Raw genomic sequence first — 27,311 nt, 5'->3', positions numbered from 1 at the left:
ACATTTTACAACATGTCTGTGTTATGTTACAGCTGGACTCAGCTATTTTGGTTGCACACAATCCAGCTTTAATTTCCCTTTGGTTTTGGTGAACAAAACCTTTAATCAATACCTTTTTAGTCTAGGTATATGTATATGGTATATGTTACCAGTGCTTAAAGAAAGTCGTGCTGTAAATCAAAGAATTAGCATCTTCGTTCTTCTGACTCTTTTTTTTTTCCTCTGCCCCCAGAGTTGGGCAAGTGATGGGCCACCAGCTGAGTTGAACATCATGGCAAAAAGCACTTCCATCCAGAGGGTCCAAAGGCTGATTGACTCAGTGCCCCTAACTAATCTGCTCTTCACCCTTGTCTCCACTGCTTACAAAAAGGTACAATCATTAATTCCCTTTGGTTCTTAATCATTACATCATTAGTCAGTGTATAAAGAGAAGTAAATTAGTATTTTTTTGGCAGAAAGCTTAAAAAGCGTGTTTTAAAGGTAGTATTTAAACACTGATGCAAAGTAATGGATCCATCAGAGGAACAACATGTTAGATGTTCTGGAGATAGTCAGAGGAGCCAGAGATTTTTTGGGTGCAGGAGATTAGTGAACATTGGTAGAAGAATGCTGAGACTGGGACTGCCAGGCAGGACACCAAGAGGGAGCCTGAAGAGAAGAGTTATGGATGTATTGAAAGAGGACATGAAGTTAGTTGGTGTGAGAGACAAGGATGCTGGGTGGGGTTAGATGGAAGACGATGGTTCAGTTTGGCAACCCCTGAAGAGAACAGTTGAAAGGAAAAGAAGATTAAAGCAGCTGCAGGGTAAATGCCATAATGTGCATCTTAATTGAACTTTTGCTAGAAACTGACACTTCATTTGAAAACAGTGATCATCATTGATCAACTGTTCCCCCAACCATTAGTTGATCTGTAGTTCCCTTGAATTTTCTGAACTGTTTGACTGACATTTGACATGATAGTTCTTATTTATGCCAAGTGCAGTTGACCAAGGAATTTAATGAGGACTGGTTATTAAATGATTGTGAGTTGTGTGTTCATTTAAAGTGTTTGCTTTTTTCAGGCCTGTGTGCTCCAACGCCAGAGGAAGGGCTCAGTCAGCAGTGATGCCAGTGCTTCCACAGATTCAAACACCTACTATGAGGATGATTTCAGTAGTACTGAGGAGGACAGTAGCCAAGGTACTATGACTGTTAAAAAGGTATTTTATTGGCGCAACAGATAGCCATTTGAAGTGAAAAGTCAAAATCACTATGAGAGAATGGATCCACATGCAGTTGCAGCTTTAGTTTGACATAGCAAGAAACAGTAATTCCATAACTGGATGCAAAACAGACTATAGACCTTTGATAGACACAATGGAGTGAAGGTAGATATTGTAATGTATCAAGCCATGCTCATCAAATAATATTCTGCATAAACTTCACTGAAGTGAACTTAGTTATCAAGTTATCAAACAATTAATAGTAATTTTGACATTGACTTTTTTTGTTCATGAAATGACTTATTCAAGATAGATTTATAAGCAGCATTTTACATATATGGTAATATTATGTATTGATCCAGAGCTTTCTCATAGTAATAAGTATATAGACATGATCAATTAGGCAAAGCGGTTACGACGTGTTAAAAGTGAATGGATCACAAAATTTGGATACGATAGTGGGATCATCTTATTGTTATTTCCTTCAGTGTGCATGCAGATGCTAGTAACTGTATTAGTTTTGATTTGAAGTAATCAGTAATACTAAAGTACAGTTAATGTAGAGTTGTTTTTTTTTTTTGTATTTGTTTTCTATAAAGCAGTGAAGCAGATTTGCACCAGTGGCTTAAGCAGTTTATGACTACAGTTAGAAAGATATCAGATATAGACACTCACACACACACACACACACACACAAATGTCACAAAATTTCTTCTGTCATCCTAAATGACAGTGTAGTTGACAGTGTCTACTATTTCAGCAGAGAGAAGACAGGAGAAGACAAGCGCAGCTTGTGTCTCAGGTCAGCAGTTTTCTGTCCTTAGGTCAAAGACTTGATGTCCACTTCACTGTCCTAGATTCATTTTGTTATTGTATGTCTCACAATTTAGGGTACAAGCTTAAGCCTCATTAGCTAAGACTATGACAGAGCCACAGATGAAGATTCCAATAGCACAATTGCCTCTCATCTGAAATATGCTGAATGTTTTCATTGATATGAGCAAAATTGAAATATTTAATCAGGCTCATCTGTGGTTCAGTTCAAAGGATAATACCAGTGGTGTTATCATGTGGGTTTATTCATTAGTTTTTAATTGTTGTAATACCTGATTTGTGCTGGGTGTTGATTGTCACAGCATTTACTGACTAATTTTGGTATTTGATAGATTGACACTGTTTTCAGACTTAGTATGAAATTGCTTTCCTTGAAACAATTTTAAGCGATTTGTCATAATCCAGTCTCTGCAATCTTGCTGCCTTGCCGTTTTCTTCCATCGTAATTGCAAGTTTAGTGGCTTTTACCTTAAGGTCCACCGATGTTATTGCTTGTAAGGTAAACGAGATGTACTTATAATCCGAAATTTATACTTTCACACTTTTTGTTTTTTCTTTGTGATATATTGATAGCTATTAAAATATAGTTATATTACTTTGTTGTTATTACCCAGCCATTTTTTCTTTGGTCATTTTTATTTGTCAGTGTAACACTAGTCATACATATCTAAAATGTCAATAATTAAAAGCCAAAATAATGTAGAACCCACGTTTAAACAGTGGTATTATTCTTAAATTTAATTAATCTGAATTGTGCTTGTAAACTGTGGGCTTACTGTAAACACACTATGCTTCATCTTGCTGTCACCAGAAAGGTTTTGATTTTTGTATGTTGCATGCAAACGTGAATATCAACCTAAAGTGATATTCCCTTTATCCCTAAGCCTTTTTTATGAATTCTTAAAGCCATTCCTCTAAATCTCAATTTTCTACTTTTGGAATTATTTGAAGTCCAATAATCATGGCACTCAAGATGTATTTTACTGGTTAACATCTAATGATCCCAATTTGTTTTGTTCAGATACAATCTCTTAAAACTTGATTCATGGATTCAAGACTTTTTGTTGTTGGACAGAGTGCAACAGAATTTGGAGATCAACTCTACTACAAGTTAAAGTATTGTTCCTTAGGTAGAGAGACTACTTTTGATATTCAGGAGCTCTTACTGCCTGGATAATAACAAAAACATGCCAAATTACTAGGTACACTTGCTCAAAATGATGTACCATAATAGAGCAGTCCTGTGAAAAATTCCTCCCTTATTAAGGACTATAATTATATGATTTTTATTTGTGTCTGTTTGCGGAAAAGTTGATTGATAATGACATTTTAGAGACAAATCTAAGTATTGGAGGCACTAATGTAGTCTAAATAGATGAACACCGTTTCTCCTGGAATGGCCTATCTCGCTAAAGCCAGAATTATTTGTATTGTCCTATTTTACTTCATGTACATGATATCTCCCCTCTTCCATTAATGGCAGGAATTGACTTTACCACAATAGATGAATGAAGAGCTTTGTGCTGCAAATTGGTCCTATTCCTAAAAAATATTTCAGATTTGCTCTTGAACAACTCACCCGGGAAATCAACAATTTTAAATATCTCCCATATTTTTTCTGTTTTTCATAAAATATCTTTTTTCATTGTATTTATGTCTCTCCCTGCTTGCAAACACATTTTCATAGCCCATTACCCGATAATGACTTATGTCACTTTATTCAGAAGCTTTTGCTGTCCACCAGTGCCAGTGTCAACCTGCTGCTTGTAGGGAGTTTCTGCTCTGATCCTGTGGCTGTCAGTCCCTGTGTGAATATAGCAAGGTGTTGCACCCTTTTCAAAACTGTCCCTTTTCAGTTCTCCCTTATCCAGTCCGAGATTTGGGATGTCGAGTCAAAGACGTTAAATCTTGTTTCATCTTGCATGGCTAAAAGTCCATTCACTGATTTTATTATTGAATTAGACATTTTTTGTATAGTCCGGTTCCTGCTTTGTAACGTAGCCTCAACAGCCATTCAGAATAAGTGATGCTTTCATCTCTGGATTCTCCCATTCATATGGTGTGTTGGCTGCCCCTTTACTTAGCCAAATGAGAGTCAATGAGAAGCACATTACACAGCATTAAATGGGCAGCCACAAAGCAAAATAATTTTAGAACAATTACAAGTGGTAAATTATGAAATTATAGAAGTAATGTTAGTTAATGACTAGTCTCGGTTGACCAGATTCGTCATTGTGGGGAAAAGGAACTGTTGTTGTTGCATCAGGATGATAGAAGATAGTGTTTTTAACATTGGTTGCGACACAAATTTTTCTGAAATGGAATAATGTAGCATTGGTGTGTTGAATTTCATTGTGTAGAGTAACAACACATACACTATAGTGCTACAAGTGTATCTGTGGTCCCTGGATTGTCACTCTTCAAAATACGTCCATTATTTTGAATCCAAAGGTCTTTTTGGACGCATCTGAAAACATTTCACCAGTAATATTTGATTTTGTTTTTTGAAGAAAAAAAAATCATATATGCTCATAACAGGAAGTAACTAGTAAACCTAATTTTTCATACAATTCATTCAAAACATCACTTTTTAGTCAAAGGAGTTTTATTGACTATTTGAGGATGAAAAATAGGGTTGGATAGAGGCAGATGTATCGTCTTCCAATGGTTTCCATTTGGAAGATTATGATGGGTTGCCATAATAAGTGCTAATTATTCTTTTAAAAATACCTAAAAGATGGATTTCATATCTCCTTTAAGTGGATATTCACCCACAGAAGGTTAGCACATTTTTACGATTTGCTGTCTTTGTTCTCCACTGCCTGCAGGATGTTGTGGTTATCTTGACAGACTGAAGCTATGTTCATTTTGGCTGAAGATGGCAGCACTTTCACCCCATAATTATCCATTCACAGCTGTTTGAGATTGCTACGAATGTCTGTTTCTGTCATTGCAGATGATGACAGTGAACCAATCTTGGGGCTTTGGTTCGAAGAGACAATTTCACCCACCAAAGACAAAGTAGCTCCCCCACCCCCTCCCCCACCCCCGCCGCTGGAGACATCACCCAGATTGAAGAGCCCCAGCAAACAGAACCCAAGCGAGAATGGAAATATTTTAGCAGGACGTAAAGATCCAGAACTGGTGAGAGTATACTTAAGCTTAAATAAAGAACCTAGTACAACAATGAACCTTCTCCAAGTCACGTACACAGGACAAATCCCACTTACGATTTTAAACACCTCTCGACTGTTTATCCCTATAGTTCTTAAGTTTAGCCTCAAGCATTCTGAATTTCATCACCACCTCAATGCTGAAGTCCAGGAACAACTTCATCCGCAACTACTTGAGTGTCTCTCTAACAGAGCAGCACATGGCTACACTAGCCAGCATCATCAAAGATGTTGACAAAGATGTCAAAGGTATATTTGAAAAAATAGTGCTTGCCAAACAATTAAACTAATATTTACTCCATAGTTTGGTAACACTTGTAACTAACTCTTTAGGCTCCTCAGATGAGGTGTTCTCTCTCGCGCTGTATCACTTCAACCACACTCTGGTTACATCTGACCTGCCATCTCCAGCCCTGCAGGTAAGTGAAAGCTTTATTTTCCCAAGATGCTAATCCTTTGGAGCAAGTCAGATTTTTCTGTCTTCATAGTGAGCTTGTACTCTTTGAATGAAAAGCTTTGCATTATGTATTCGTGTGAGTTCTGTGAACACATGTACAAATTATACACTCAAAAGATGTGAAATAATATGATCCATATGACAATAAAATGTCACATGAATCTGACCCTGCACACAATGATACAGTAGAACCTTGGCTTATGAATTTAATTTGATCTGTGGTCTGTATGTGGAAGGCAATGTTCGCGAATAGAATCAATTTCCCCACTGAAATCAATATAAATCCTATCAATCTGTTCTTCAGCCCCCCAAAACATACTGTACTCTTTTGAAACTCATTATGGATTTGTTTGTTGCAAAAATACAGAAAAGAAGATAACCTTAATTATTACTATGTATCTTGTGTTCGCTGCCTTCTTGCCAGCCCTTGTACTCAGCGTTTCCTTCACAAGATCAACAAAAGTAAAGCCTTTGTGCATACAAGACCCTTGCTAACACTATTTCCAGCAAGCTGTCTTTCATTCATCCAAATTAACAGTCACTTTTCTACTTTTTCTAAGGATTGAGACCTTTGCTATTACTTCCTTCTTCAGATTGACGGTAACTTCTTTTTAACACCAATATCACGAGCCCTTTTCACCTTTTTGAAAGGCATAATGAGGGCTTACTTACCAAACAAAGCCCAAAAAAACTTTATGATAGAACACAATCGTGAACGACATAAACAGCGTGGAGTACCATGCATAACAGCCTTGACGCTGCAATGCCACAATGCAGCATTCTTGCACCAAGGCTTGTTCACAGCTCAATTCAAAATTTGATCGTAGGCTGATTTGTTCGTGATTAGGGATGTTTGTAAGTCAAGGTTCTAATTTAAAGAATGAAATGCTTGAAGATTTGTGATCATATGAAATTTCTGGTCATTTTCAGAACACCCTTCTTCAGCAGTTAGGTGTTGCACCCTTTTCAGAGGGTCCCTGGCCTCTGTACATACACCCCCAATCGCTGTCTGTCCTCTCAAGACTTCTCCTAATATGGCAGCACAAAGCCAGCGTCCAGGGAGAACCAGATGTGCCTGAGTGTATGAAAGTCTGGGAAAGGTATCAAACCTTTGCATACTCATCTTAGTGCATCATTCACCTTACTGAATCAGATTTTTTCCTCAGTGCGTCTTGGATGAATCGGGACAGGGTTTTGGTGTATCCGTCTTTTGCTGGAATGCTCATGAACATCACCTTTTACTTTGACATATATGACAATACATGCCACCAATGCCCTTTTTCTCTTGCCACCTTTTCTTTTGACTTTCATAGGTTTTTGGGAACATTGAAACAACACACTCTCCAAGGATCTGCTCATGGAGAGGACGACCTCAATGTGGAACACCTCCAGCTCATGCTACTCCTTTTCCATAATTTATCAGAACGTGGGCGACGCTTAGTTCTCACTCTGGTCACCCAGGCCATCACGGATGTCGCGCAAAGTAAAGAATCTCAGCTCAAGGCTGTGCCTCTCAACCTGGCCCGCCTACTGCTCGTTTTTGACTATCTCTTGCGCCACTATTCCAAGGCCCCACTGTACCTGTTTGAACAGGTAAAGTTTTAATTCATTCAAGTACGTATATCTAAATGGCAACTAAGTTAAATTCTTGCTGTTTTTTCTTTTTTAGATTTTTTTTTTTTACTATTTGCCAAACATGAATGCTTACACAGTGAATGGTTGCACAGCTCCCCATTATCACTTCTAATTGTTGCTGAAAAAGAATTACTGATGTACTACGACTGCTACTACTACTACTAAGATAAATGAAATAATGTGACAAGAAAGATTTAGCTTCCCTCTTCCATGATTATATGTAGGTGCAGTACAACCTCCTGACCCCACCATCAACTGGGCCAAGCTCTGTTCAGGATGGTGGAAAGCATGGCAATGTCCCACTTTACTATGGTTTCAAGGAGGTAGAGGAGAACTGGACCAAAAACTGTGCAACAGGTAAGACAGTGAGGGTTTTTTGTTGTTTTTTTCTCTATAAATGAAGAGATCAGATCAAAGTCAGAGGAAAAGCCTCAAAAACTCCAATTGTGATTTGATTATTGGGAAAAGCACTTTGAATACTGATTGCTCACCAATAGAACAAATTTAATACCTACCTTATACATTGTTTTCAAAATTTTGGTTGTAATTTCCAAACTTTAGGAACTTGCAAGTAAGCATTTGAAATAGCCACTCACCACATCTGTTATATGATGAAGAGTGTGTGTACTTTGACAATTGATTCAAAATATTACTCTGTGTTCCTGATCTTTCATTTCTTAGAGTCAAATGTTCAGCCCAAATTCTACTGTGTTTTGTCACCGGAGGCCTCTGAAGATGATATCAGCAGATTGGACAGCAAGGCAAGTCTTTTATCATGCTGGTCTATTAATACAGTTTTATTGTCTAAGTGGATAGAAGATTTTGGCTGTGTTGATGGGCTTTATTATTTTTTATGATAACTTTTTTTTTTCTTTGCAGGTTTTTCCAAAGCTGTTCAATGGAACAGTTAAATATGATGAACTTTATGCTTGGCTTATCTCACTCCTGGCCGCAGGTTCTCAGTTTGACAAGGCAAGAAGACAAGAGAACAAGCCAATCACTCCCATGGTGAGAGCAAACCTCATGTGCCATGAAAATGGGGTGCTTACACAGCTTTCCAACTTTCCTTACCTTTCTTTTTCTGCAGCAGCAACTTTAACTGTTCTTCAATTTATCAGCTCACTTCATTTGTCTTCCATGTAAAACAGATTTTTTTTTTTTGCGGCAAGAGACTAGATATTTTAGTTATTCATTCGATCAATAGCCTTAAAAACAAAAAATGTCAATGTTTTTTTGTATTCGCTCATCCTATTCATACCATTCATAATCCAAAATCCTATTGTATTTATTTAAAGTGGTTATATTGTTTTCCATTAGATTAATTTAGAGACTCACTTTCAGTTACAGGTAGGTGTCAGAGTTTCCCACTGTTTTGGGTTTTTTGTATTTTTTTGGTTGTACAGAGATTTAATAGAACATTTATTAAATGCCCCCGAAGCCTCAAAAAGTATGCTTGTCACCCTGTGCAGGAGGCCTGCTCTCTTCAGTATTATTTTCTAGTATTATGGAGGATATTGGGGGTTTTGCCGCCTTCTAAATCCTTTATGGAGCAGCTAAAGATGGACTGTGTTGATCCCAGCGAGAGCGATATCCTCCACACTCTGCGATGGTCCTCGCGTCTAAGAATATCTACCTATGTGAACTGGATAAAGGTTTGTTGACACCTGAACAACTTATGACTGGTAACTAGAAAGACAGACAGATTGTGAAGACATGTGTCGTAACACATTATTGTATTTCTTGAAATAATAAAGGGTTTATCTTTCATTTTGTTAAAGTATACTCATAGTGACCCGCACCATGTACTTTTGGCACTTTTTAATTATTTATTATCTGTGACCTTTCTATTTTATTTTGTTTTATGACTCTGACCTTTCATCACTGACAGGAACACTTAGTAAAGCAGGGAATGAAAACAGAGCAAGCAGCATCTCTGGTAGAGATGACAGCTGCTAAATGCAGCACTGTCAAATATGATGTGGAGTTAGCAGAGGAATACATTGCCAGACAGGTAATTAGTACCACTGATGACCTTTGCTATGTTTGTAGTGGGGCTCGGACAGCAATTAATATTGGCAGCCTTTCTCTATTACAGATTTCTACTTTCTCTGGTGTAGATCCAAACATCATCCTTCCTCTTCACCAGTTGCCCTCTCTACAAGCGATCTATACACTAGATGCAGTCATCTCAAAAGTGCAGGTTTCACTTGATGAGCATTTGTCCAAGGTTGCCATTGAGGCAGATAGCCACAAGTCTTCAGAAATCACAAAGAACCTATTGTCTGCCACTCTGCAGCTCACTGATGTTTACACAGCATTCACAAGGTGAGTCATATCACTGATCCAGGACAATAGAGTTTAAAGCAGGTATGTAATTTCAACACTGGCAACGATGAAATGAGTAAAACATTCTGTTTTTCACCCTTGTAATTTATTCCCCTCTTTTTTTCATGCAAACAGGCCAAAAATTTTTGGCAAGAGCAAATCCCAAAAAACTGAATAATTTTTATTTCTTATTCTTCTATGTACATATGATATTTGAACATTTTTCTTCAAACCTGTTAATAAGATCAAACCTGAATGTTTCGTCAGGTGTGGAAAATTAGACACATATCTGACTTGTTTTCTATTTTATTTACACCATTATACCACATTATGATACTAGGTCATACCTATTAATGAACATCCCAGAAGAGGGGGAGAACAAGTTGACAGATGCCAAGCTTCAGGGTTATGCTGCAGTTCTGTCTATTGGGTCTACCCGCTGTAAGGCCAATACGCTTGGTATGTTGATGAATTTGGAAGTGCCCAGATCATTCATCACAGATTTTTTTAACACAAACTATTTAATTCATGAATATTGAATTTTAAATTTCAGGACATAGTATCATGCAGAACTTGCCATCGACTGTACAGACAATTTGTGAGACTTGGAATGGCATCCACACCAATGAATTCCCCAACATCGGTTCTTGGGTATGTCACTTCAACTTTTAGCGTAACGGGTCCACCAACCCTTATATAATTTCAATTGACCAGGTGACCACTTCATACTAGATGCTAATGTCAAGGCATTATGTTTTCCTCTGAGAAAATCTCAAGAGTTTATTTATTTTGTTTTTTTTATTGATACACTTTGGACTGATTGAACCTATAATTTTGTTTTTAATTTTTTTTATTTAAAAAGTCCTAATAGATACGTATTCGTAAAGATATATGAACTATTAAACTGAATATTAACAAACATTTCATAGGTGCACTCTATTTGAATTTTTTTTAAACCTTTGTTTTTGTTTTTTTCACCCAGCGAAACGCATTTGCAAATGACACCATACCATCAGAGAGCTACATCAGTGCCATCCAAGCAGCTCATCTGGGAACACTGAGCTGCCAGTCTCTGCCGCTGGCTTCATCTCTTAAACATATTCTGCTGTCTTTGGTTCGACTCACTGGTGACCTCATTGTGTGAGTGCTTGTTCACCTGAATTAGAAACAATGAGCATGCTGTATTCTATGTGATGTGTGGGTGGGAGGTAATATAAATGGGCTTATTTATGTAAAACGACCCTTCTCAAGTGACATCCCAAATTTGTTTTGCTTCTTATCAAACTTTTCAGCACAGAGGACCTGAATCCTCCCCAGGTTGTGCGTACTTTGCTACCCCTTGTCTTGGAGGGCAGCACAGAGAGTGTGGCTGAGATCAGCAGCACCTCACTTGAGCGCATTCTTGGCCCATCAGAATCCGATGCTTTTCTCGGACGCATCTATGATCGTCTGGTGACAGGGTGTTACAACATAATTGCCAATCATTCAGACCCAAACAGGTAATAAATAACTCATTATCTATTACATATTGTTTGAGCTTGCATATGTAATGTTTTGTATATTCTTATCAAACTTTTCATCAATACATCTCACTAGCGGTTTGGATGAGTCTGTCCTTGAGGAATGCCTTCAGTACCTTGAAAAACAGCTTGAGAACAGTCTAGTCCGCAAAGCAATGGAGGAGTTTTTTTCATTTAGGTAATTCCGGTCAAATAGACTGCATTATTAATATTGCAAAAGAATACAAAGCTACTAAATTATTCTGTGTTCATCTTCTCTCAGTGGAGAGCTTGTCCAGATTATGATGGCAACAGCCAATGAAAACCTATCTGCAAAATTCTGCAACCGGGTGCTGAAATTCTTCACCAAGCTTTTCCAGCTCAGTAAGTCGTCCTGTATATTCATAATAAGAATATTATTTGAATGAATGCTTGTGCATTTCAGATAACAGAAGTAAACACAAAGAAACATAATGATATGTTTCAGCATTTTATTTAAGCGTGGGGTAGTCAGCTAAAAAAGAATGATCATGCATTGACAACCATGCAATAATAGTAAGGATAGCTGCTTGTGTTTAATTGGAGTTGTGGGTCCATATGGAACCCCACAAGTACAAATTATAAAATGAAACATTTTAAAGAGCAGCTTATATGATGCAACAGAACACTTGCAAATTTAAATGGTGTTGCATTTTTCCTCAGCGGAAAAGAGCCCAAACCCCAGTTTACTGTGTCTATGTGGCTCCCTGGCCCAGTTAGCATGTGTTGAGCCCACTCGTTTGCAGTCATGGCTGACACGCATGACAACCACGCCTCCAAAGGATTCAGAACAGCTGGAAATTGTGCAGGAAAACCGACAGCTATTGCAGCTGCTTACCACTCATATCGTACGTGACAATAGCCAGGTGGGCGAAGGAGTGTGCACAGTTCTGCTCAGCACACTGATTCCCATGGCAACAGACATGCTGACCAGTAGTGATGGAACAGGTTTTCCTGAGCTCATGGTCATCATGGCCACCCTTGCCAGTGCTGGACAGGGAGCTGGCCATTTGCAACTGCATAGAGCAGTTATTGACTGGCTGACCAGATGGTAAGATACCAGTTTCATCAACAGCTTTCACCAGATTTTGATTTTTAGGTTATTGTAAACTTCTGTTATTTATTTCTGCAGCAAAAAGTATTTAACACAAAAAAATGTTGTGGAAAAAGTCAGCACAAATCTGTCCAAAGGAAAGGTATGTTTTTGTATTTATCACAATTTTTGAATGAAATTGCCATAGTCCAGGTGTAAATGTAAACAATGGCTATTTATACATTTTCTACTTGTAAAAGATTCCCATTTTTAATCATATACCAATGATTATTCACCTGTTCCTTGATTTCAGCATGCTAGTATGTTGGAGTGCTCATGCCATATCATCTCTTATTTGGCTGATGTAATGAATGCCTTGAGGCAAAGCAATGGCCAAGGTACTTCAGCCCTTCTAATGGAGGGAGAAGAGAAGGCCATGGAAGTTGACTCTGACTGGGTGGAAGAGCTTGCAGTAGAGGATGATGATTCTCAGGCAGAGGATTCTGTAAGATCTAATCCCTGTATATCTTTATTCCTGAAATGGCTCTATTCAGACATGTCCAGAAATGAATTGTAGACCCTTCACGACAAAGTATTGTTCTGAATTAGAGAGGAAATGTGGAGCATTGTTGAGATGCCAGGATTAGGCAGTAGTTAATGAAATATTGTATAGTATTCTCAGGTTCACATGTTGTATTTTCATATCAGCATTATTTTGTTTCAATTAGTCTGTGGTAGAAATTCACATTTTTTGCCTTAAGACAGCCTTGTCACTCCAAAATATAGACTGATATATTTTGTTACACACAAGAAATAAAAAGCAGTTCTATTTTGTATTCCTAAAACATGTTCCATTGATGCCATTTTTAGTTGGCATATTCAGTATTATACAGTATCAATTGCTAAATTATGCACTTACTCTCTCTATTTGTTAGGATGAAGACTCACTTTGCAACAAACTCTGCACCTTTACCATTACTCAGAAGGAGTTCATGAACCAGCACTGGTAAAGAAATGTTTTTAATTTGCTGATATTTTCCATCATTTTTGGCCTGATGCTTGTGTGGTACCAGTTTTCATGGGATGTGGTTGAGGAATTTAGCAGAAATGTTTTCATTGTAGTATAAGGATGTTTAGCTTGTTTAGACTGCTAGAATAGACCGGCAAAAAAACTAGACGGCTTTTAAAAAATCATATCTAGCTTGGCTTTGCATAGATGAAATGAAAATTATATTTGTCATCAGTGATTTGCCATCTATTATCTTTTAATTTTTACCTAATTATAATTAGAACAAAATATTATTCCCGTGAATATGTTTTTGTCAAATTGATTCATGATTCACCCATGATTTGTGTAATTCTGCAGGTACCACTGTCACACCTGTAAGATGGTGGATGGGGTAGGTGTGTGCACAGTGTGCGCCAAGGTCTGTCACAAAGACCATGAGATCTCCTATGCAAAATATGGCTCTTTCTTCTGTGACTGCGGTGCCAAAGAGGATGGCAGCTGCCAGGTGAGACCGAATACCTCAGGTCATCATGGGAAGAGAACAACAGCGGTAACTTTGGCTTGCAAGTCATTCCCCCCTTGACTTCCATCCAGTCATTTCACTTGGTCAGGGTTATAGCTAGTCTACACTTGTGGCCATAAAGTAAAAAACTATATTACATGTATTCAGGATCAACAACTGTTGTTCTATAAGGGCCACCTTTTGTAGTTAACCTTTTTGTAGTAAACTATGAATATTTGAATTTGCATGTGTTAATGAATGCACCATCTTCTTCATTATACCATATGTTACTTGTTTTACAATATTGCATTTCTTTTTGTATTTCTGATTCAAATATTGCATTTTCAAGATCAGTCTGATCATGCAATTGCATATTTTAGTTTAGTGTATTCCTTGATAATACATTTTCACTTTGTAATTGCGTTGAGTTACTATCCCAGAAGGGAAAAACTTGGAATAGTCTATATGGTTTTTGCATGCATAAATTTCCATTTACAGTTTATTATTGTTTCAGTGCTAAAGTTGATCTTTGCCTTTGGGGTTATTTATATTTAAAACAGTAACTATGTTAATTCTTTTGCTGAAGCATAGTCTTCGCCATTTGATCAAGCTAGCAAATTGAAAGAAAATCAAGTAATCCTAATTGTGATCAAGTAGACTGAAAAGGTTTATTCACAGAACTGCAATATTTAGTTGTATTTGTGTTTGTGTCTCACTGGCTTCTTTTCTGCTCAATCATCCACAGGCCTTGGTCAAACGCAGTCCAAGCAGTGGCATGGGGTCCACACTCAAAGAGTCATCTGCATTCCAGAGTGAACTACGCATGCCTGAGAGTGCTACACGCCACCAAAATGCCTCGCCTTCTGATAAGGGCAAGGTTATCATCTGTGACGGAAAACCTGGTGATGACGACAAACCTAAGAAGAGCAGTGTGTGCAAAACAATTGAGGGCTGCCAGGAAGAATTGCTGGCTCAAGTGGTGAGATAATATCTGTATTTTTCAAGAATCACCACAAAGTCGTTTTCTTTGTCTTGTTTTACTTCATGGGTCAAAAAGACCTCATCACATCAAGTAATGCCCATTGTTTTGAGCTTTATTTATGTATTTGGCACACTCTGTCTTCAACAGATGGCTTCATCCACTGCAGCTATCATCCTGGAGATGCTCATGTTTCTTATGGAAGCTATTCAGACCAATTTCCAGCAGGCATCAGCTGTAGGAAGTAGTAGCCGTGCTCAACGTGCCCTTAGTGAACTACATACTCAGGACAAAAATGTGGAGATGACAGATCAGTTGATGGTATAATGACTACATACTTTGTATTATTATTAGTTTTCTAATTCCTTTCCATGTACATAAATCTGACCCAACTTTTACATCCAGAGATTCAATGTTCTTAAAGTGATAATTCGTTGTTTGTTCTCTTTAGGTACCAACATTGGGCTCCCAGGAAGGGGCTTTTGAGAATGTGAGGATGAACTACAGTGGTGATCAGGGACAAACTATACGTCAGCTCATCAGTGCACATGTTCTCCGGCGTGTTGCCATGTGTGTTTTGTCCTCACCCCACGGCCGCCGCCAACACCTTGCAGTCAGCCATGAAAAGGGAAAGGTGAGTAGCACAAACAGTGCAATCCTATCAGACAGCGGGACACACAAAATGCACATTTAGTTACAAAATGGGGCTCTTGTTTATCAGGATTGCTGTTCATCAGCTGCAAAATGCTGCAGTAATTTGGGCATGTCAGTGTTCAAAGCCATGTGATGCCACTTGATTGAGAGAATTCTAAATAAATCTTAACAAAACCTCTACAATTAAACTTGCATTTATTTGCAGGCCAAGATAATCAGTTAGTTATCTAATGGCCCAGTGCAATTAAACATTTCTGTACTTTGACATTAATATTGGCATTTAGTTAAACAGCCCTCAAGAGAGTTATTTGAATTGGCCTTGATGCCTCAAATATGACTCTTGTTACTGTTAGTTATCCAAATTTTCCCCTTTGTAATTCTTGATTGTTATTTTATGTTCAAATGTAATAATTTCAGGGGGTTTTCATATTTTTCATCAGATTGTGGTATTTTCAAAGCTAAAGCTTTATTTCCTCTCCTTTTTTTAACAGATAACAGTTCTACAGCTGTCTACTCTGCTGAAGCAGGCTGACTCAAGCAAGAGGAAGCTGACATTGACTCGTCTGGCCTCTGCCCCTGTTCCATTTACTGTCCTCAGTTTAACAGGCAATGCTTGTAATGAAGATTACCTGGCTGTATGCGGCCTTAAGGTCAGGAAACTCCCACTGTAACAAAATATAACTGAAGCATATAAATTGAGCCAGTGACCTTGATTATAATTCAGGACTTTTTCTGGGAGCTGGTTCAGTAAAACCCATAAGTACATTTTTTGCATATGAATACTTACTAGATAAGTCTTTTGTCTTAGACAGTGCTATCTTTCCTATGATGGTGGTGTGTTGTTTTTCCAGGACTGCCATGTACTCACTTTCAGTAGCACAGGCTCTGTGTCAGATCATCTGGTACTGCACCCACAATTGGCCACAGGCAACTTTATCATCAAAGCTATTTGGTTACCTGGCTCACAAACAGAACTTGCAATCATCACTGCCGACTTTGTTAAGGTATGTCTTTTGGGAGTTGACATACTGTGGGCAAAGTGTCACTTGACACAAAGTATAGTGGGTTAGATATGCCTGTCATGAATGCTAAACAATTAACCCAAGATATGTGCTAAACCCTGCAGTTTCACAATAGTTGTCTGTCACATAATTTTTTTTCTTCTTTTGAACAGATTTATGACTTATCATTGGATGCCTTGAGTCCCATGTACTACTTCCTTCTCCCAAGCTCCAAAATCCGCGATGCTACCTTCCTTTTCAATGAAGAAGGGAAGAACATCATCGTCATTATGTCTTCAGCAGGTTACATGTATACTCAGATCATGGATGAATCCAGCAGTGCCCAACATGGCCCTTTCTATGTCACAAATGTGTTGGAGATAAACCATGAAGATTTAAAGGTAAGAAGGATAAAAATGTGGAAAAAGAGTTGGCAGCACATTATTTTTCATCAGGCAACCATTGGCTGTGAGAAAAGCTCAATGTCTTGGCACACTAGTTCAAGTGTTCGAGGTTTTCTGATTCAGCTGGATAATGGTATTGATGCACAATCTTTTTGTGTGATTATAGGATAGCAACGGCCAGGTTGCTGGAGGAGGCGTGTCTGTATATTACTCACATGTCCTCCAGATGCTTTTCTTCAGCTACAGCCAGGGAAAGTCCTTTGCTGCCACTGTGAGTCGCAGTAGCACTGATGTGCAGCGACTCTTTCCCGTCAACATTAAAGGGTATTATTTCTTCCACAACATATATGGAGTCCTTACTTGGAATGTGTTGGATCTGTTCCAACTGTCAGTCAATAATTCGCAATGTAATTCTTTGTTTGTAGCCCTGCACATATTAAGTAACTGTGCAATATTAATATTAGTCCTCCCATACTTGCTTGTTTAGTCTGATCTTTCAGTCTGGCTACATTAATAGCTCATATTGTCGGGGCTCCCAAACACTGGGACAAGCAAGAATCAGTAACTGTAATCGAACCACAAGCAACTTACTACTCTGAAATGACATTTTCACTAAGGTGAGTCCTGATTGTAATGAGTCTACAACTTTTTCCCTTAAGCTCAAATGGCGGCAGCAGTAAGATGTCACCTGCTCTTTGCCAATGGTCCGAGGTCATGAACCACCCAGGACTTGTGTGCTGTGTGCAACAGACAACTGGGATACCACTAGTTATCATGGTCAAACCTGACACTTTTCTCATTCAAGAGATTAAAACTCTGCCTGCCAAAGCAAAGGTAATGAGCCACTTGCTATTTCATAGTCACAAACTGTGTGATTAAACTAAATCTTATCCAGAATTGAGAAACATATATATATGTTCACACAAACACACACACACACACACACACACACACTTTCCTGATAAAAAAATGTATTCTACTAGTTTGATTTTTGCTTGCATTTTCTCCCAGATTCAAGATATGGTTGCGATTAGACACACTGCCAGTAATGAACAGCAGCGTACTACCATGATTCTCCTCTGTGAGGATGGAAGCTTGCGTATCTACATGGCTAATGTCGACAACACCTCATACTGGCTCCAGCCCTCACTACAACCCAGCTGTGGTATCAGTATCATGAAGCCTGTACGCAAGCGTAAAACTGCTACTACCAGTAAGTTTGTGGCAAAAAAGACCATTTGTGTTTCAAAAGAAAAAAGCGAATCAAGTTCATTAAGCTGGGATCATCAACCCAGTCAGATACCAATATTTGGCAACTACATGCTGAATGAAATTTGCAACTATAGCTTACAAGTGAATGACTATCTGACCCTTGCAGTTGCAGTTGCTTTACTTTTCCAGTGTTGGTATAATCTAGTCAGAAAATCTACCGCTGCCTCTCTTAGACACTTCCACACCTCCACAGGTATATCATCAGGACCAACTGCTTTTCCACTTTTCATCCTCTTCAATGCCTTCCTCACTTCACTTTTACTACTTTGTGCTACTTTGTGGTCTACAATAGTCCCCTCTTCTACCCTTGCCTCTCTTTCATTTTCCACATCCATCAGCTCTTCAAAGTAGTCTTTCCATCTTCCCATCACTCTTCTAGCATCAGTCAATACATTTCCCTCTCTGTCCTTAATCACCCGGACCTGTTGTACATCCTTTCCATCTTTATCTCTCTGTTTCGCCAACCTGTATAGATCATTCTCACCTTCCTTACTATCCAACCGAGCATACAAGTCATCGTACGCCCTTTGTTTGGCCTTTGCCACCTCTATCTTTACCTTTTGCCGCATCTCCCTGAACTCCTGTCTGTTCTCTTCAGTCCTCTCAGTATCCCACTTCTTCTTTGCTAACCGCTTTCTCTGTATATACTCCTGTACTTCCTCATTCCACCACCAAGTCTCCTTATCTACTCTCCTTCCAGATTACAAACCAAGTACTCTTCTACCTGTCTCCCTGATAACACTAGCTGTAGTCGTCCAATCATCTGGAAGCTCACCCTGACCACCCAGACCCTTTCTCAACTCCTCCCTGAAAACCATGCAACACTCCTCTCTTTTCAGCTTCCACCACTTTGTCCTCTGCTTGGCCTTTCTCCTCTTCATCTTCCTTGTCACCAGAGTCATCCTACAAACCACCATCCTATGCTGTCTGGCTACACTCTCACCTACAACTACTTTGCAGTCACTGATCTCTTTCAGGTTACCTCGTCTATACAAGATGTAGTCTACCTGCGTGCTCCTACCTCCGCTCTTATAAGTTACCCTATGTTCCTGTTTTTTTTTTGGAAAAAGGTGTTCACTATAGCCCTTTCCATCCATTTTCCAAAATCTACCACCATCTGTCCCTCTGCCTTCCTATCCTGGATACCAAATCTGCCCATCACCTCTTCATCCCCTCTCTTGCCTTCACCAACATGTCCATTGAAGTCTGCACCAATTACCAATCTCTCATTTCTGGGAATATTCTGCATCACTTCATCTAACTCATTCCAGAACTTCTCCTTCTCTTCAGATTCACATCCCACCTGTGGGGAATAGCCACTAACAACATTGAGCATTACACCTTCAATTTCCAGTTTCAGACTCATAAGTCTATCTGACATTCTTTTCACCTCTAGGACGTTCCTATCAAACTCCTCCTTCAAGATAACTCCTACTCCATTTCTCTTCCTGTCTACCATTATAGTACAACTTAAAGCCTGCTCCTAAGCTTCTAGCCTTACTACCTTTCCACCTGGTCTCTTGGACACACAGTATATCCACCTTCCTTCTCTGCATCATGTCGACCAACTCTCTACCTTTTCCTGTCATAGTCCCAATATTCAAAGTCCCTACTCTCAGTCCCAGACTCTTTCCTTTCCTCCTCTCTCTCTGCTTCCAAACACACACTCCTCCTCTTCTTCTTGTTCTTGTTCTTCGACCCACAGTAGCCCAATTTCCATTAGTACCCTGTAGGTAACCCGGTCCGCGACAGATCCGGTATGATATAGTTTCAGTTGACTCGCATGTTTGGTTTTGGCAAAAGTTTTACGCCGGATGCCCTTCCTGACACAACCCTCTGCGTATATCCGGTCCTGGGACCGGCACAGGGAAACACTGCTCCATGCCCCCCCAAGGCAGGCTTGGAGAGACACGGGCCAGTGCCGCCCTGAGGCTGCATTCCCTGACAAAAGAAAATATTGTGCTAAAAATTTTTAGCTTCTATCCCTGCATGTGGTAGTGATTATGTCCTCATTTCAATTTCATGGTTTTACTTTCAGCCACCAGGACCTCCAGTCAGGTGACATTTCCAGTTGATTTCTTTGAGCATAACCAGCAGCTCACAGAGGTCGAGTTTGGGGGCAATGACTTACTCCAGGTTTACAATGGACAACAGATCAAACACAGACTCAATTCTACTGGAATGTATGTTGCCAACACAAAGGTAATGATATTTCAGATTATTATTCCTTTACTATCTTTTGATGGTAAACCAGTGTTTTGTGATACTAGGTCTTGTTTTTTGTTTGTATTTTATTATCGTATTAACACTTGTTTATAGACATGGTTAGATGTGTTTTGCCTTTTAATTAACTTAATGTAAAAGAAAGACTACGCAGGCATTATTATACTTCTAGATAAATTAAGAGTAAAATGTTTTTGTAATTCTTCAGTTATTTTGGTGTAAATTGAGATCTGACCGTGGGGAGTTGTGTCTATATGGCTTGTTCAGAAAAAAGTGGCTTAGTAGGTCAGTAACAGCAAATTGTCTGAACTTGTCATTTTCAAGCATAATTTTAAGTGAAGGTGAGCTTGGTTTTGTCTCAAATTTCTTCCTCCCTGTTTTAAATTGAACAAAGCAGAGGATTATTCAACCCTGTTTTTGACCAGAATAAATGTTTTGTTTTGAGCTTTGCCCCAAGTACACATGAGCTTTAAATTTAGCATAACATCTGTATGCTGTTCTATTGATGTACATGTGGTTGACTAAATGGTGAATATATTTTGTCTTCCTAGCCTGGGGGATTTACTGTCGAGGCAGTCAACAATAATAGTTCAATGGTTATGACGGGCATGCGGGTGCAGGTGGGCACTCAAGCCATTGAGAGAGCTCCCTCCTACGTGGAGGTTTTTGGCCGCACTATGCAGATAAATCTAACAAGAGCTCGATGGTTTGACTTCCCCTTCACCAGAGAGGAGGCCCTACAAGCTGACAAAAAGCTGTCCATCTTCAGTAAGGGTGTCCTTTTTTAACACACATCTTTCAATGAGTTAATCATAGATATTAAAATGATACCACAATTTCACAGTGATATATGATGTGATAAAAAGGTGTCCTTTTTTCCTGAGCTATTCCAGTTCATCTCTGAATTTGTTTTAATTTTAATGAGAAGCCATCTGAGAATTCATTTTGCTGTTTTAATATTTTAAAGTTGGAGCATCCGTTGACCCAGCTGGCGTCACAATGCTTGATTCCATCAAGATCTATGGGAAAACAAAAGAGCAGTTTGGCTGGCCTGAAGATCCACCAGAGGACTTCTCCTCTGCCTCTGTTAATAATGTCTGTAGTCCCAACCTCAATCAGGGCAATGGCATATCTGACGGAGATATAACTACCCCAACCACCACCAGTGGCACTGTATTGGAGAGGTATGAGCTTTCAACCCAGGATGACCAACACAATTTTCACTGTCTATCATTGTTAACCATGTACCATGATATAAAGGTACATCTAAGACTGATTGATTTAAAATCTTGTGCAAATCTAGTCATTTTGGTAGAATACAATTTATTGCATGGTAAGATTTCGACTTATTGAAATTGTGTATTTATCCTTTAATATGTAAAACTATTCAAGTTTGAACATTTGAATTTAAGTATTTCAAACATTTTGCTGGTATTGTGGTCTCTTATTGCGAGGTCACAAGTACTTTTTACATTTTTTATAAAATGAAAATTATAAGAATCCTGAAATGGAGCAACTGTGCATACAGTAATTATGTTGGTGGATTTTATCAACATTTTCGTTTTTTTTATGTTGAAGGAAGCACTGAAGACATTTTAGTAATTAGGAATTGGCTCGTCCCTCAAGTTATTAGTGCATGGCTGTTGTGATGTCATTTTTTTCTTGCATGCTTCTCTTTTGTTCAACTGAATCATTTAATTTCACTTGTTTCTTTCTGTGATCCTCACACGTTTTTGTTCTTTTTTTCTTTTGCTCCCAATTATACAATAAAAAGTTGTGAAACTGAGTCCTTATCAACCTTGGACCGGTTAGTAACTGCCCTTTCTCTGCTCGTTTGTATGGTTTTGTGCATGTGTGCTGGTTTGTGTGTCCATGCCTGAGACTGAACATGCCATGACCCATCCTTACACTTCAACAACAAAATCATGTTTTCCCTGATATCTATGGAATTCAGTGTTATTTTTCAACACTTGTATTATCTGGTAATAGCAACAGGTTGAGATACACTTTTATTTTCTGTTTGCTTGGATAATTTCAATTTGAAATATTACGTAGAAGCAGGTTTGAACTTCTTTTACAATTTTAGGTTGGTGGTCAGTGCCCTTGAAGCTTTGGAAAGTTGCTTTGCTGTAGGTTCCGCCATTGAAAAGGTAAAAATCTTATCCTTTCACGTCTGAATGTATAAAACCTTGTCTTTACAGGGGTATGTTAACTATTTTTCACTCTTTTAAGGAGAAAAACAAGGCTGCTGCACTGGAGCTGGCCACTCTTCTCTTGTCTATGCCCACCCCAGCAGGTGTGCAGCAGCAAACCAAGGGACTACTTGCTAGTCTCCACACCAGTCGTACTGCCTATCACAATCACAAGGTAAAACCATTACGAGACCAAAAGCTCATAGACATCTGATAAGTTAGTTGTCTGCCAAGTTCAGTAAAAATAATTGTACTGTTCAGACAAAAGTACAGTTAGAAATTTGAATGACAATGGAAACTATGAAAGAAGTAACCAATAATAGGTTTGTTCCTTTGGATTTGAATGGGTAATTGTCACCAGTACTGAAAAAATAATGTCTTCATTAGAGAGATTGTTGACCTGCTTCTACAGCTTAAATCAACAGACACTGAATCTGCCACCTCAGAAATTGATAATAATGTTCTAACTGTTTTTTAATTGCATACCAAAAGTCATATACGTATTTGCATCTTTATCAGGACCAGTCCTTGCTGAGTAATGCTGTTCAGTGTCTAAACGGCTGTAGCCGTGAAGGGAGAGAGCTTGACCCTGATGTCTTCCAGAGGCTTGTCATCACTGCCCGCTCAATTGCAATCATGAGACCTAACAATTTGGTGCATTACACAGAAACAAAGTCTCTCCATCACGACTCTGGTAAGCCACAGTTTAATGTTGTGCCAAATATTGCTGAGGCTAAGATACCATGCCACTCTCTGGTAAAATAATTTAATGCTTTATAAAAATTCAATATATTGAAGGAACCTCTGACAGTGTTTACAGTCAAAATTTTAGATTTGTCGTCAAGAGTAGCAAAAAATGTTCACAAAATTTGTGCACTTTCTTTTTTCTAACAAGAGATGACAGAAGATGGGCAAAAACATATGGATGGTGAGAGCTGTAATTTCATCACACAACTAATGAATAACTTCTGGAAACTTCATGCCCTGAAACCAAAGAATGCATTCCTTGCACCTGCTTGTCTACCTGGTATGTACAGTCTCTCGGGTGTTTTTTTTCTCTAAAGCACTGTTTTGACTTGAATGAATAGAATTACTATGTTTGAATTTCTTCTCTTCTACCTTTTTTAGGACTAACTCATGTGGAAGCAACTGTAAATGCCTTGGTTGATATCATTCATGCGTACTGCACATGTGAACTTGATTACATCAATATAGCCTCAAAAATTTACATGCAAATGCTGCTGTGCCCTGTAAGTCCAGTTTTGCTGTCAATAATTTTGAATAATTTTAAACTCAAGTAATCAACAAAATGAAATGAGTAACTCAAAGACGAGGCCAGGTGAAAGTCATTGCATATGTTTGACTGTTTTAGTTGTAATATTCATAACTCTAGACACTATATGTATGTATGTATGTATGTATACATCAAGTTTATGCAGAATTGGTTGTCTAAATGAAATCATTCATGACCACAACTTTGCATTACGTGGACATCTAGTTTGGGTTTGAGTCCCCATTACTGGGAATGATAACTAATGAATCACTTTGAACCAATTCCAGGATGCAGCAGTGAGCTTTGCATGTAAACAGGCACTGATCAGAGTACTTAGGCCAAGAAACAAACGTAGACATGTAACTCTTCCATCACCCCCACGCTCCAACACACCAATGGGTAAGTTAACAAGAGCTTTATTTTAAGATTTCACACATCATATAAGCTGTTAATTAAATGAGCAAAAGTGTCCAGTTATATTATTCTAGGCTTCAATTGATGTGTTTATTTATGTGTAATTTATTATTTCACTGTTAATCATCTATTTTAAACCATCTGTTTTTTTGATTCTCTTTGTTCTATTCATAAAGGCTTGCAGTACGTGAATCATGCTAATAATATACCGTCAAACTGCATTAAATGACAGGAAACACAAATGAGCTCTCACATCTTTTTGCTTTAATTCCCACATCAGGAGACAAGGATGATGATGACGATGATGATGCAGATGAGAAAATTCAGACATCAGTGCTCACTGGGGGAGAAGAGGGTAGACAAGAGAGTCAGGAACAGAGTGAAGTTGACCATGGTGACTTTGAGATGGTGGTGAGAAACAATTTCTCTTAACTGTGGAAGTGGAGTTTAAAATTGGTACTGTTACATTGTGTGAATTCTCTCCTTACTCATCCATACATTATTAGTATAATTGGTAGAACTGAATCGTTTATAGTCAGTGGTGTCAAAAACTAAATATGATGGACTTCAGCATAAGTGACACAGACCATTGTCGACTCTTCAAAAAGAAATGGAATGGGCAATAAAGATCTGTGTTCTGCTGTCCTCTGTGTCACAAGTTAGAACATAGATCAAGCATATCTTGTGTTCTCCTAGTCCGAGTCAATGGTCTTGGAAACAGCAGAGAATGTCAACAATGGAAATCCTTCTCCCTTGGAGGCTCTGCTGGCTGGAGCAGAGGGTTTCCCTCCCATGCTGGACATCCCTCCAGATGCTGATGATGAAACTATGGTTGAATTGGCAATTGCTCTCAGTCTTCAGCAGGATCAACAGGGTTAGTAGAAGCAAATAGATTCCCCCACCAATTCCCCTATTTGACCCAAGCTACATCATGACATGCCAAACTACAGTTTCCTACTGCTGAAATAAAATGTAGGCATTTTTTTTATTCAAGAAAAATTCTAAACATTGTCAATGCATCTGTAAATTTCAATGTTTCATCCTTATGCAATGATATTGGGTTGAATGACACTTTAAATTTTAACCTAGAATGTTTATTAGAACTCTGGCCACATCTGAATTTAGTATTCCTGGTAGGTGCATATCCATATTGTACACAAATTTGATATTTTAGGTAGTAGCAGCAGTGCACTTGGCCTTCAGAGTTTGGGTCTCTCTGGCCAAGCCCCAAGCTCCTCATCACTGGATGCTGGTACCCTTTCAGACACCACAGCATCAGGTAAAATGGCCATTATCATGCAAGTATGATATTTATTTATGTCTGCAAGGCTACTGTGGGTATTGTTCATATTTTGGGAAAAGACAATGGCAATATTAAAAAATAATATGTCACAGTTCAGTCATTAACCCTCCCAGGCTCAAATTAAGTTGTAGTTGCAGGAAAAATCTGATATTTGGCTGTCGCAAATCTGCAACATCTGCCTGGAGAAGGTTAAGCCATTGTGGAGTCAACCATAAAAAAATATAATGAAATAAAAAATGAAAACTTGTGATAGCAGGCTGGAGGGTTTTGAAAGTTCTGCATGCTTTATTACATTTGTGGCACACAAATTAAAGTTTTAAATCCTGGCTAGATGACTGCGTTATATTTACTGTTTCAGCTATTGCTATGATTTCAGCCCCAGCATCAGATGATGAAGGCAGCACAGCTGCGACTGATGGCTCCACACTGCGGACTTCCCCAGCCGAGCACGGAGGCAGTGTGGGCTCGGAGAGTGGAGGTTCTGCAATCGACTCTGTTGCTGGGGAGCATAGTGGTGGGTGATGGCAGAATATAACAATGTTCCATTCACTTAACAGCAAAATACTTTTTGAACAGCGATGTATTAAATGATCCCTTGAATATATTGTACTTTAGTTCATTATACATGATGCTGCCTTTCGCACCCTTTCTTTCCCCCCATAACTAGATTTTTCTTTTACTTTTTTGATTTTTAACCTTGTTTAAATAATCAAGAGGACCAGATCTGTTAATGTGATAAAACAAGTGCGTTGCAATTCGAAAATCCTATTCTTGTTGTTTTAAAATTTTAGATTGGTCCTGAATGTCCTTGTTTCTTCTTTTGTAATCAGTGTCAGGACGCAGTAGTGCATATGGGGACACAGCTGTGGAGGGCAACCCTGCAGGTCCAGGCAGTGTGAGTTCAAGCACGGGGGCCATCAGCACCACCACAGCCCAGCAGGAAGGTGAAGGTTCAGAGGGAGAGGGAGAAAATGAGGGAGACATCCACACAAGCAATAGGTAACATGCCCAATGAGAAGCATTAAACATTTTATATCCTTAGTTATATGCAAATGCACAGTTGGGAATATCTTAATTAATTTCACTGCAAAATGGCAATTGTTTTATTTCATTTTTTTACTATTGTCAGGCTGCATATGGTTCGCCTTATGCTTCTGGAGCGTTTGCTTCAGCACCTTCCTCAGCTACACAGTGTAGGCGGGGTACAAGCCATCCCATACATGCAAGTTATCCTCATGTTGACCTCAGACCTTGATGGGGAGGATGAAAAGGATAAGGGTGCTTTAGATGATCTGCTTGCCCAGCTCATTGCTGAGCTTGGCATGAACAAGAAGGTAACCAGACTCACTATGCCATACCAAGTCTGATGCATCATAAGATACATGACCTATTTTGTTCAGCAGGATGTTTCAAGAAAGAATGAGCGCTGCCCAATCAATGAGGTTCATCTTGTCATCATGAGACTGCTGTCTGTCTTCATGTCAAGGACAAAGTCTGGCTCCAAATCCTCCACTGAGGTATATTGTCCATTTTTAATGTTTTGCTCAGAAATTAAGAAGTCAGGTATTGGGGTTTTTCTTCTCATAGCTGCTGATGGAATTTTTCCATGAACAACAACTGAAATCAAGGTTGTGGATTGTTTACAGCTATGCTGTCTGTCTCACATAAAGAACAAAAAAAAGAATCATATAAAATAATTTAACAAAATGTGAATATTTTAATCAACCAGTTATATATTGTACAGTCTGTGACTACCTTTTTTAATGTACATTTAAATGTTGTTAAAAATGTTCTCTCAGATGTTGGTCAGTGAATAGCCAAATTAAGTATTTCCTGTTCCTCTCAAGTGCAAAAATCTAACATAGACTCCAGAAATGAATGGGGC

The 27,311-nt window shown here is 38.7% G+C and overlaps 1 protein-coding gene across 9 annotated transcripts in view; it reads left to right on the top strand.

Annotated features, from left to right (window-relative positions):
* ubr4 (ubiquitin protein ligase E3 component n-recognin 4) overlaps positions 1 to 27,311 on the top strand; it is a 49,268-nt gene that overhangs the window by 7,195 nt on the left and 14,762 nt on the right. The window contains exons 13-63 of one of the 9 annotated variants that reach the window (XM_086142027.1): positions 233 to 370; positions 1,065 to 1,182; positions 1,966 to 2,007; positions 4,996 to 5,183; positions 5,305 to 5,461; positions 5,546 to 5,631; positions 6,600 to 6,769; positions 6,983 to 7,262; positions 7,529 to 7,661; positions 7,986 to 8,065; positions 8,184 to 8,312; positions 8,774 to 8,956; positions 9,193 to 9,315; positions 9,400 to 9,629; positions 9,970 to 10,088; positions 10,183 to 10,280; positions 10,612 to 10,769; positions 10,922 to 11,128; positions 11,226 to 11,327; positions 11,412 to 11,512; positions 11,831 to 12,218; positions 12,300 to 12,363; positions 12,514 to 12,705; positions 13,136 to 13,206; positions 13,567 to 13,714; positions 14,457 to 14,690; positions 14,841 to 15,011; positions 15,142 to 15,324; positions 15,836 to 15,994; positions 16,196 to 16,348; positions 16,519 to 16,746; positions 16,916 to 17,073; positions 17,409 to 17,583; positions 17,761 to 17,962; positions 20,060 to 20,223; positions 20,796 to 21,012; positions 21,212 to 21,428; positions 22,019 to 22,051; positions 22,331 to 22,394; positions 22,477 to 22,611; positions 22,956 to 23,130; positions 23,332 to 23,463; positions 23,565 to 23,686; positions 23,997 to 24,108; positions 24,404 to 24,534; positions 24,820 to 24,997; positions 25,298 to 25,402; positions 25,803 to 25,940; positions 26,257 to 26,425; positions 26,556 to 26,760; positions 26,827 to 26,943. In XM_086142027.1, the coding sequence (XP_085998153.1) occupies positions 233 to 370; positions 1,065 to 1,182; positions 1,966 to 2,007; positions 4,996 to 5,183; positions 5,305 to 5,461; positions 5,546 to 5,631; positions 6,600 to 6,769; positions 6,983 to 7,262; positions 7,529 to 7,661; positions 7,986 to 8,065; positions 8,184 to 8,312; positions 8,774 to 8,956; positions 9,193 to 9,315; positions 9,400 to 9,629; positions 9,970 to 10,088; positions 10,183 to 10,280; positions 10,612 to 10,769; positions 10,922 to 11,128; positions 11,226 to 11,327; positions 11,412 to 11,512; positions 11,831 to 12,218; positions 12,300 to 12,363; positions 12,514 to 12,705; positions 13,136 to 13,206; positions 13,567 to 13,714; positions 14,457 to 14,690; positions 14,841 to 15,011; positions 15,142 to 15,324; positions 15,836 to 15,994; positions 16,196 to 16,348; positions 16,519 to 16,746; positions 16,916 to 17,073; positions 17,409 to 17,583; positions 17,761 to 17,962; positions 20,060 to 20,223; positions 20,796 to 21,012; positions 21,212 to 21,428; positions 22,019 to 22,051; positions 22,331 to 22,394; positions 22,477 to 22,611; positions 22,956 to 23,130; positions 23,332 to 23,463; positions 23,565 to 23,686; positions 23,997 to 24,108; positions 24,404 to 24,534; positions 24,820 to 24,997; positions 25,298 to 25,402; positions 25,803 to 25,940; positions 26,257 to 26,425; positions 26,556 to 26,760; positions 26,827 to 26,943 (7,782 nt within the window). Of the gene's footprint in view, positions 1 to 232; positions 371 to 1,064; positions 1,183 to 1,965; positions 2,008 to 4,995; positions 5,184 to 5,304; positions 5,462 to 5,545; positions 5,632 to 6,599; positions 6,770 to 6,982; positions 7,263 to 7,528; positions 7,662 to 7,985; positions 8,066 to 8,183; positions 8,313 to 8,773; positions 8,957 to 9,192; positions 9,316 to 9,399; positions 9,630 to 9,969; positions 10,089 to 10,182; positions 10,281 to 10,611; positions 10,770 to 10,921; positions 11,129 to 11,225; positions 11,328 to 11,411; positions 11,513 to 11,830; positions 12,219 to 12,299; positions 12,364 to 12,513; positions 12,706 to 13,135; positions 13,207 to 13,566; positions 13,760 to 14,456; positions 14,691 to 14,840; positions 15,012 to 15,141; positions 15,325 to 15,835; positions 15,995 to 16,195; positions 16,349 to 16,518; positions 16,747 to 16,915; positions 17,074 to 17,408; positions 17,584 to 17,760; positions 17,963 to 20,059; positions 20,224 to 20,795; positions 21,013 to 21,211; positions 21,429 to 22,018; positions 22,052 to 22,330; positions 22,395 to 22,476; positions 22,612 to 22,955; positions 23,131 to 23,331; positions 23,464 to 23,564; positions 23,687 to 23,996; positions 24,109 to 24,403; positions 24,535 to 24,819; positions 24,998 to 25,297; positions 25,403 to 25,802; positions 25,941 to 26,256; positions 26,426 to 26,555; positions 26,761 to 26,826; positions 26,944 to 27,311 lie in introns of all 9 variants that reach the window. The other 8 variants (XM_086142022.1, XM_086142021.1, XM_086142020.1 and 5 more) reach the window with 8 other exon arrangements.

This window comes from Fistularia commersonii, chromosome 34, assembly GCF_037954325.1.
Source record: "Fistularia commersonii isolate RoL2024-O1a breed Wild chromosome 34, RoL_Fcom_v1.0, whole genome shotgun sequence".
Taxonomy (NCBI): domain Eukaryota; kingdom Metazoa; phylum Chordata; class Actinopteri; order Syngnathiformes; family Fistulariidae; genus Fistularia; species Fistularia commersonii.
The sequence above is the reverse complement of the archived record's forward strand: the minus strand, read 5'-3'. Positions and strand labels throughout refer to the sequence as shown.